General features: G+C 35.1%; 1 protein-coding gene across 1 annotated transcript in view; it reads right to left on the bottom strand.

Annotated features, from left to right (window-relative positions):
- The window catches only part of SPMIP2 (sperm microtubule inner protein 2), a 79,972-nt gene extending 69,096 nt beyond the window's left edge, over positions 1-10,876 (bottom strand). Inside the window, exon 1 of the mRNA XM_069493260.1 lies at positions 10,813-10,876. Within this exon, the coding sequence (XP_069349361.1) occupies positions 10,813-10,876 (64 nt within the window). The remainder of the gene's footprint in view (positions 1-10,812) is intronic.
- Positions 10,877-11,264: the final 388 nt, after the last annotated feature.

Raw genomic sequence — 11,264 nt, forward strand, 5'->3', positions numbered from 1 at the left:
GCTTGTCTGGTTCGACCTTACTACAGGGCAGGAGCGATCAGTCTGCTCATTTCTTCCCCTCAAATCATTGCCTCTCCTGCAATCCCATAGTTTCCAGAAATTATCTCCTTTATTTTAGAAAGTTCTGCCCCAAATAAATGATTTGACCAACTAAAGGATTTGATGTTCCTTTCAATGCCATAATTCTTGAAGGCATGGATGATCTTCTATCCGCCTCAGACTATTCCCTGGGGTATATTTTTCTAAAAGGTGATGTCTGTGGTCAAAGGGGGCTTTAATAGGCACTGTGAAAGGTTTTACCTTTTCTGAGATAATTGCTGGCAACTGAGGTTAGCAAGACAGTGAGGCACTTTATCCTTTGGCACTTGCTGTGAATGAAATTGACTAGGATGGTGCACAGCAGGCGCCAAGGGTAAAGTGCTTCCTTGCTGCAGTTCAGCATGTGCTCCCTCTCCTTTTGCAGAAGAGGAAGGAAAGGAAAAGGAAGTGGACTCAAGGTAAACAGACAAAATGACAACTGTAGTAAAACGCTTCCCACTCAGAGCACCCTAATACGATTTTTCTATTCTTCCTGCCTATAGAATAGAGTTTTTGTCAACCAAGATTATGTAAACTAATGAGGTTTATCAGTAGAATTCCAAAATCTGCCATTCTGCCATAAAATATTTTTAATGGAACTTGTTTTTCTTTAGTGTTATTTAGATCAAGTTTACAAGAAAATCCAAAAGGCCAATGTTTATCGGGTTAATTATTAGAATCACAAATAACTTCATCTTCTAGGCCCCATAGCCAGCAGCTTCTATTGCCCATGATCTATGTCAGATGACAATGCACATTTATGGAGTTAACATACATATGGCACTTACCACATGCTGGGCATGTGTTCTAAGTACTTTACATGCATTAACTCACTTAAAACCCTGTGAAGTAGCAATTATTACTGCTGTTTTACAGACCGTATAACTAAGGCACAGAGAGGTAAAGTATCTTGTCCAAAGTCACAGCAGCAGGTAAATGGAGCCAGAATAGTTTAGATACTTGCTACTCAAAGTGGGGTCCCTGGACCAGCAGCATAGGCATCACCTGGGAGCTTGACAGAAATGCAGACTCTCAAGCCCACGCCAGACCTTGGGAGTCAGGACCTGCATTTGAACAGGATTCCCCAGGTGAATCACATGCACGTTAAAGTTTTAAAACCATTCACTTAGATAATCTTAGATTCTTTCTCCCCTTACTTTACAAACCTACTTATGGCTTCAGACTTTGGGAAATAAAGTGCACTTGGTTGGCTTATTAAGAAAGAATAGGATTTTAAGACGATTTTTGTGTCCTTTACCCAGCATCTACCACCCCAAGATAATCAACTTCACAAGAAAAAAAAAATATAAAAACTAAGATTGAATTCATATTATGTGCAGGACCTTTCGTTTCATTAGAATAGCATAGAAAACATTATAAAATAGGTACTATTTTCCCCAAATTACAGACCAAAAAAACTAAGTTCAGAAAAGTTAAGGGGAAAAGCCAAGATTGATGTCTAAGCTTACAGTTCTCGCTTCTGAGAGCAGTGTCTTTGTGCTTTACCCTTGTTTCTTAGTAGGGAGCACAGGGCCTAACACGCAGTAAACAACCAACTTACCGTTACAAAAGAGTAAATTTTTTCAAACCCTGTTTCAACAACACAAACTTCTTTTTGCTTAATCATGAGCATTTCACTCTGATTTAAAGAAATGATATTAATGTAACCTACAAGGTATCAACATTGGAAAATTAAATCAAGGTTCCAAAAGGCAAATAAATCCTTCTCCCTTCCATTTTAGCTCATGTAGTAAAGGTGTTTATTGTTCTTAAAGAAAAAACAAAAACAAAAACAAAATACAAAAAACAAAAAAAACAAGTATGAGAAAAAGTTTGTCCTTAGAAGTCCTATTCTAAGAGGTTGGTTCAGATGCTTTTCAAAGTGATGACAGCAACTAATGTTTTTTTTTTCCTTGCAAATCACATTGGTGTTGATTTAGATGACCAACAATTTAAGGTAGGACTAATTTGGAACTCCTGTCACATGTAGATGAGGCCTTCATGTAACATTATGTTTTTGTAAAAATAATAATAGCTCTTACAAAAAAAAAAAAAAAAAACCCAAACCAGTGTTTAGAGGAAAATGAATAGTGAGTACATAAGGCCTCTTACTTTTAGAATTATAGTAGAAGTACCTGACATCTAACATACCTTTAGTAAGCAAATAAATAAATTAACACAACTGGATATGGTTAGGCCAAGTAGATGTTTGATAATTTTATTTTAAATAAATGGCCCATTAATATCCTATCAGCAGATCATTTCCAACTATACTTAGCTTTTAATTTTTTATTATTTTTGAATAGGTCAAAGAATCATATAGTAAGGACATATGTATATTGTGCACAATATATATCTTCAAATAACAACAAATTTCAATTCAGGACAAACTGCATGCTATGACAACAGAATAAAATGCAGTCAAAAATAAATAAATAAATAAATAAAATGCAGGTTAGCAACTAAAGGTTTCAGTAACATGAAAATGTATAAGCTTTTGTCATGAATTAGCTTTTAAAAATCTAAAATAGTTGCCTTGTGGATTATAGCGATGAGACTTCAACTGAATTTGCAGGACTCTATTATTTCTTCAAACAGGAAACCACTGGCAATTCAGTGTGAAGTCATTTTCTATTTTTAAAATAATTGAATTTGAGACATAACTATTAGTGTGACAGTTTCACACAGCAAAAATAAGATGAACAAATGGGTCTGAAACCCAGGCTAATGGAGCAATACTTTTCAAAATTACATATACATTTATGTTCTTCTCCTACCACTTATAGTTTCATTCATCATATTGGTTTCTGGCCATATCCTAGAGCACATTTCCAATTCTGATATATTTCTAACAGAAATCCCATGCTGTGATCATTTCTTTAAAAGGTACAGTTTTGCAATATTCTTGATTTACATGAGCAGATTTTCTAGTAAATATATGATGGCAGACTAAATACATTAATATTTTTATTTAGTCAGTAAGCTAGACATAATGCACATAAATAGCCCATATAAACAGAGGTCAAGTAGAGGCCTCCGTTCTTTTTATTTAATTTATTTATTTATTCATGTTTTAGAGACAGGGGTCTTGCTATGTTGCCCAGGCTGTTCTTGAACTCCTGGCTTCAAATAATCCTCCTACCTCAGCCTCCTGAGTTGTTGGGACTACAGGCAGGAGCCAATGTGCCCACCTGGCTTCTCTCCATCTGAGCAAAGATATGTGACCTTGAGTAAGTGATTTAACTTCTCTGAACCCTAAGCATTCCCACTGAAATTTAATCCACTATTGAAAAATAGTGGATTAAATTAGATTATATGTTATAATGCCTTTTTAATTTTATGCCCTGTATTAATTATTCCATAAGTATCTTTAATTTGGAAAAAGTGGGAATTCATGGAAAAAAATCTGAATTAAAGAATGTATTTTTAAATAAATGTAATTTTTAAACATTAAAATAGCATAGGACCTGGACCTAAGTAAACAAGTATTATTTTATGTAAATAGAAGTTTAAAAAATATATAATCATACTCTAAATATTTTTAAACCTCTTCGTGATTTTGTTTATAATATTAGATTTTGACAGTAAAATCTTTGTAATGCAAAAATAACATTATCAATAAAATCTCCTGACTACATTACAGAATTTGGCAAATTGGTAGTAAAACCAATGTGAAAAAATAGCCAGAAAATAAGTGTTTTAAAAGTACAGATGATTAACTCACCCTATCAGATTAATACAGTTATCAAAAACATATGGATCATAGAAATCAGAACAGCGTTTGACTGTGGGTGGACTGACTGGGAAAAGGCATAAAGAAACTTTTTAGGGTTAAAACATTCACTATTTTCATCTAAAAAGTATATACAAAGGGTGTTCACTTTGTAAAATGTTATCAAGCTGAACACTAAATATGCTTAATAAAACATGTTATATATCAACTTTTTAAAAAGTTTTAAAAGCTTGACTTATCAAAAAGAATTTCCATCCTTTTACTAATCAAAAACTAGATAAATTACAAAATCCATCTGCAATGTAGGAGGTAATTTATACTCCAATTATGATATTAAAAAAAGAGAAATGAGTAGGAATACAAAACAAAACATACAGCGGAGTTTTGTGGAGTGTTATATGAGGTAATTTTCCTCCTTTTCCATTTCTTTTACATTATTTTGGAATTGGATTTGTGTTTCCTTTGGATGCCACACTAGGCTGTGGTGAATATTTAGACTGAACAAATCAACCCTATTATGTTCTGGTTATACAATAGACTATAAGCTTCTAGAAGAAAAAGGATATCTTATGTTCATTTTTGTATCCTCCAAAGCTCATGGCCAAATTTTTAGTATTCAATTGGGATTCAATTTATGTTTGTTAAATTGGATTTCAAATATATATGATAAAAATTGGTAGTGAAAAATATATTTTAAAAGGAAATAAATCAAAATTTGATAGAAAAATAAGACTTGATGAGTGATCAAATTAGTTAAGTAGTCAAGGTATACTAAATAAATACATACTATGAAGCATCACGGGCACGGTGGCTCATGCCTGTAATCCTAGCACTCTGGGAGGCCGAGGCGGGTGGATCGCTCAAGGTCAGGAGTTCGAGACCAGCTTGAGCAAGAGCGAGACCCCGTCTCTACTAAAAATAAAAAGAAATTATATGGACAACTAAAAATATATAGAGAAAAATTAGCCGGGCATGGTGGCTCATGCCTGTAGTCCCAGCTACTCGGGAGGCTGAGGCAGAAGGATGCCTTGAGCCCAGGAGTTTGAGGTTACTGTGAGCTAGGCACTCTAGCCTGGGCAACAGAGGGAGACTCTGTCTAAAAAACTAAATAGTAATAATAATTTGAGTCTTACTAGAAATTATAGAAATGAAAATTAAAACAACTATACTTATCAATGATAAATACAAGAGTAATATACCTATAGCAAGAAAAAGCAAAAGCAAAATTTCACTTCAAAATTAAATTAGACATCAATAAAAATACTATGAAATTCTTAAAAGTGTTCTGAAGTAACCTTCAGAATTGCCACAAAATTTTGCAGCTATTTTCTTATTTTCCTATAATCTGGTTTGTTTTTCCTTATGTATCAACATATAAAATAATTTTTAAAAATGATTTCTCATGATATTTTATTTCATGTTAAGTATTAATAGTGACAAGATATTTTCCAAGGTTTCATTGCAACTATACAATATCTGCATGGATTAAATCAAGTTTTTGTTTGCCTAGCATAAGTACTTCACTTATACCAATGTTTCTATAAAAACATGGGCTATCCAAAACAGTTCCAAACACAGAGGAAAGGTATCTAAGTCCTAGTAGCTTAGAAAGGTAGAAAGTGATGAGCCTTACAGTAGTTAAGATTGTTAGGCTTGAATAGCTTTAAAGTTTGTTTGTTGCATGTTGACCACAGGAGCATCTAAGACATGAATGTCTGTAAAGAGTTGAACTTGACTGTAACAAGCCTCTAGAGCCAAATTCAGTTCACAGGGGATGGAGGAACTTGTAAATGACATGACAAGGAAGCAATTGACAAATTCAGAACATTGAGCATTTCTGCTGGATAACTGATCCAGTTTCTGCAACAAGTAAATAGCAGGAAAAAAGGAGGGAAGACTGCACCAGCTTAAGACATTAAAAGAGACAACACAACCAAATGTGATGTGTGGACCTTATTTGGATCCTTATTCTCAAAATCAACTATAAAAATACATTTTAGAGAAAATCAGGGAAATTTTATTATGTCGTTGTTATGCGAAAGGATAATAATTTTTGTAGGTACAATCATCACAATATGGTTATATAGGAATATGTTCATATTTTTAGAGATGTACTACAAAATATGTAAGTGAAATAATATGATATCTTGGATTTGATATAAAATATTTTGGCAAGAGAAAAAGACAAAAGAGATGTGAATCAAATGTGGCAAAATTTCAATAATTGTTGAATATGTCTGACAAGTGAGTGGGAGTTCATTGACATGTGTTTTAAAAGATTCATGAAAAATTTTTAAAAAGTTAAAGGCACTAAAAGATTGATATATATGTCTTCAAAATAAATAAGAGTTATTTTTTAAAATATTGATGGGCTTTCAATACATGTACATTGTTCATAGTATCATATACAATCATCCAAAGCTCGTGGCATTAATAAGATTTAGACATCTGTTTGTATCTTTCACCTGCTAGTTCTGTTTTTTGTAAGTATACCACCAGAAAATAACAGAAAGAAAAAAATAATTTATGCAAAAGTATTCATGTAGATTTATAATAGTGAAAATTTGGAAATTAAATATTAATATAAAATACAGAAGAATGTGAAGCTAATTATTATGTAGCAATATAATGAAAAACCAAAAATCTACCAAAGGTGACAAGAACTTGAATTATGTAAAAACATGAAACTAAGTATACTCTGGCATAAATTAGAAGACATTTTAAGTATTAATTAAGACACTTTCAGTTACAAGTGACAGAAACCCCAATCAAAACTGGCTTAAGGGAAAGAAGAAATTTATTGGCTGATGAAAATGAAAAGTTTAAGAGGCAGAAAAATTACTTCAAAATGGAGCATAGACCTAAATGAAAACACAAAATTGTGAAACTTCTGGAAGGAAACACAGGAGAAAAATCTAGGTGAACTTGATTTTGATGATAAGGTTTTAGACCTGATATCTAAAGCATAATCCATGAAAGAAAAAATTGATTAATTGTTAAGACTATGTTAAGAGGATGAAAAGATAAGTCACACACTGAAAGAAAATTTTTGAAAAACACTTGTCTAATAAATGACTTGTATCCAAAATACACACGGAACTCTTGAAATTCAACAATAAGAAACCAAGAAACCCATTAGAAAATAGGCAAACAATTATAAACAGATATCTCAGTAATGAAGATATATAGATGGCAAATAAGTATTGATACATGAAAAGATGCTCAACATCTTTGTTCATTAGGGTATTGTGGATTAAAACAACAATGTGATATAACTACATACCTAACACATTCTAATATAATGGCTAAAAGTAAAAAAAACCACAAGACCAAATGCTGACAAGGATGCCAAGCAACAGGGACTCTCATTCATTGCCTATGGGAATGCAAAATGGTATAGCTAGTTTGGAAGACAGTTTGGCAGTTTCTTACAAAGCTTAACATGTGATCCAGCAATCGCACTCCTAGTTATTTACCAAATTGATTTGAAAATTTGTCTACACAAAAGCTTGCACACAAATGTTTATGGAACCTTTTTTCACAATTGCCAAACACTGGAAGCAACCAAGATGTCCTTCAATAGATGAATAAATGAACAAATTGCAGTACCAGACTTGAAACTATACTACAAGGCTGTGGTTATTAAATCAGCTTGGTATTGGCACAAGAACAGGGACACAGACTGGTGGAACAGAACTGAGAATACAGACATAAAACCATCCTCATATAGCCATCTAATCTTTGACAAAGCAGACAAAAACATACACTGGGGAAAAGAATCTTTATTCAATAAGTGGTGCTGGGAAAACTGGATAGCCACATGTAGAAGACTGAAACAGGCCCACACCTTTCACCTCTCACAAAAGTCAAATCACAGTGGATAACAGACAAACTTAAGATGCGAAACTATTAGAATTCTAGAAGAAAATGTGGGAAAACTCTTATTGACATTGGCCTACGCAAAGAATTTATCAAAGGCAATCACAGCAACAACAAAAATAAATAACTGGGACCTGATTAAATTAAAAAGCTTCTGCACAGCCAGAGAAACTCTCACAAGAGCAAACAGACAACCTACAGAATGGGGAAAAAATTTTCACAGGCTACACATCTGATAAAGGACTGATAACTAGAATCTATTTAGAATTCAGGAAAATCAGCAAGAAAAAAATCAAACAACCCTATCAAAAAGTGGGCAAAGGACATGAATAGAAAATTTTCAAAAGAAGACAGAAGAATGGCCAACAAACATATGAAAAAATGATCAACATCTCTAATCATCAGGGAAATGCAAATCAAAACCACAATGAGATATCACTTAACTCCAGTGAGAATGGCCTTTATCACAAACTCCCAGAACAATAAATGTTGGCGTGGATGAGGAGAGACAGGAACACTCATACACTGCTGGTGGGACTGCAAACTAGTGCAATCTCTGTGGAAAGCAATATGGAGATACCTTAAACAGATACAAGTAGACCTACCATTTGATCCAGCAATCCCATTATTGGGCATCTACCCAAAAGAACAAAAGACATTCTATAAAAAAGACATCTGCACTCGAATGTTTTGTTTTGTTTTGTATTGTTTTGTTTTTTTGAGACAGAGTCTCACTCTGTTGCCCAGGCTAGAGTGAGTGCCGTGGCATCAGCCTAGCTCACAGCAACCTCAAATTCCTGAGCTCAAGCGATCCTCCTGTCTCAGCCTCCCGAGTAGCTGGGACTACAGGCATGCGCCACCATGCCCGGCTAATTTTTTCTATATATATTTTTAGCTGTCCATATAATTTCTTTCTATTTTTAGTAGAGGTGGAGTCTCACTCTTGCTCAGGCTGGTCTCGAACTCCTGAGCTCAAACGATCCGCCCACCTCGGCCTCCCAGAGTGCTAGGATTACAGGCGTGAGCCACCGCGCCCGGCCTGCACTCGAATGTTTATAGCAGCACAATTCACAATTGCAAAGATATGGAAACAACCCAAGTGTCCATCAATACATGAGTGGATTAGTAAAATGTGGTATATGTATACCATGGAGTATACTCAGCTATAAGAAATAATGGTGATATAGCACCTCTTGTATTTTCCTGGACAGAGCTGGAACCCATTCTACTAAATGAAGTATCCCAAGAATGGAAAAATAAGCACCACATGTACTCACCATCAAATTGGTTTCACTGATCGTCACCTAAGAGCACATTTAGGAATAACATTGATCGGGTGTCAGGCAGATGTGGGCGGGGGAGGGGATGGGAGTATACATACATAATTAGAGCGATGTGCACTGTCTAGGGGATGGACACGCTTGAAGCTCTGATTCGCAGAGGGAGTGGGGGCAAGGGCAATATACGTAACCTAAACTTTCATACCCCCATAATATGCTAAAATAAAAAAAAGGAAAAAAAATTGCAGTACATCCATATAATGAAATATTTTTCAGTGATAAAAAGAAATGAGCTCTCAAGCCATTGAAAAGATATTATAAAGGAACCTTAAATTCATACTGATAAGGGGGAGATGCCAATCAGGGACAGTGAAAAAAATCAGTGGTTGCCAGGAGCTCAGAGGGAGGAAAGGGGGGAAATGAGTAGGTGAGGCACAGGGGATTTTTAAAGTAGTAAAACTATTCAGCCTGGTACAATGGTGGATACATAGAGTTACGAATGTGTCAAGACCCATATACTTTATAGCACAAAGAGCAAACCTTAATGCATGCAAATTTTTAAAAAATTGAGGAGGTTGGCAGATTCCAGGAGGGAATTCAGACTGTGACAAGAGAATCTAGCTGTATTACAAATGTGTGAAAAAACCTCACTTAAGGGGCTGGGGGGAAAAGGTGCTGACCTAAGTAACTTTGGAAATGAGTAGAGTTTGTAACATTAAAGGCAAAAGGAACTGCAAGTAAGCACTGCACTCTAGTTGATAAAGCTTTTTCCCACAGAAGTAGAAAAGCAGTAAGAGTGGGAAAAGGGTCGTTTTCCCAAAGCCAAGTGAGTCACAACAAGAGGAGTGGAAGAGACAGATGATGAGGAACAGAAATCATAAATGCCCACTGTAAATACACATTTGATTATTTTCCTGTAACACTGTAAAATATGCTCCTGATTTGAAAACATAAAGGAAATAAGAAGAAATTTAGTTTATGCCTTATAGATGTATTCCAATTAGTCATATTCCATATTTTAGAGTTTATGATTCCGCATGCATGTACTGCCCAAATTATTTAACGTAAGTTGAAGGACCAAAACACAAACCAACAACTTTGCTAGGTTTAATGTACATTTTGCTCAAATTTTTATGTATACTATGGTATACTCAGCCATAAAAAAAATGATGAACTACCTATTGTATTATCCTGGATGAAGCTGGAGCCCGTTCTTCTAAGAGAAGTATTACAAGAATGGAAAAACAAACACCACATGTACTCACCATTAAATTGTTACTAATTGATCAATGCTAATGTGAACATATGGGTAGTAACATTCATAGGGTGTTGGGCAGGTCGGCGGGGGAAGGTGGAGATGGGTAAATCCACACCTATCGGATACAGTACCTGGGGTATGGGCATGACTGTTGGGCAGTGCAAAGGCAATTTATGTAAGCAAAGCATTTATACCCCCGTAATACTCTGAAATTCAAAAAAAATGTATCAAGCAAATATTTCAAGATTATAAAGATATGAGAAATGTAGTAGTAATGAAAGTTTGATTAAAAGGACACTTTCTTATTAACATCAAAGCAGTTTCTCTTATACAAACTATAAATGTTATGCTAATGAAAGTGTTCCTTTGTGAAAAATAGCTCAGATACAGTGACAACTGCTGTGTTAAAGATGTGTTTATGGCAAGAAGGTGCCATGGCTGAGTGGGCATAATGAGATAGCAGTATCACGTAAAATAAACATGGATCGTTTCATTGTTATGTCCATTATATAAGTCTCATATAGGGAAAGGATAAAGAAAGTTTAGGTCTCCCTGTGAAAGCACACACGAAACTCTTTATCTACCTGTAACAATCATCCGTTTTCCCACAGTGGCAGATGTTGGCTCCCGGTATGATACAGACGCCATGGCTACAGTCTTAACTGTGCCACTGGATTTTCCTCCTCGGCTTCTGCAGACCAGTTAACCTGCACAAGAAAGAACCAAAGACTGCAGTCTCTGCTCTCTCTGTCACCTCAACTAGGTGGTTGCTAAGGACTCTTTATGACAGGGCTATAGAATGTTCCTTCTAACAGAGTTCAGTATTCCAGTCTCTGAGAATCAGTAAATACAGCTATAGCATTCCCAGAAGTGGCATCCAGTGATAATTTTCCTTAGCTGTTAGTTACAAGTCAGACTAGAATTGTCCAGGTACTAGATCTGGAGCAGGCTTAGGTCCCAGGTAGCCTGGCAGCTCAATCACCAGTGTCATTCGACATTTCCCAAAGAATATTCTGCATAGATGTGTTGTGGCAAA

Source organism: Eulemur rufifrons, chromosome 18 (genome assembly GCF_041146395.1).
Source record: "Eulemur rufifrons isolate Redbay chromosome 18, OSU_ERuf_1, whole genome shotgun sequence".
NCBI lineage: Eukaryota > Metazoa > Chordata > Mammalia > Primates > Lemuridae > Eulemur > Eulemur rufifrons.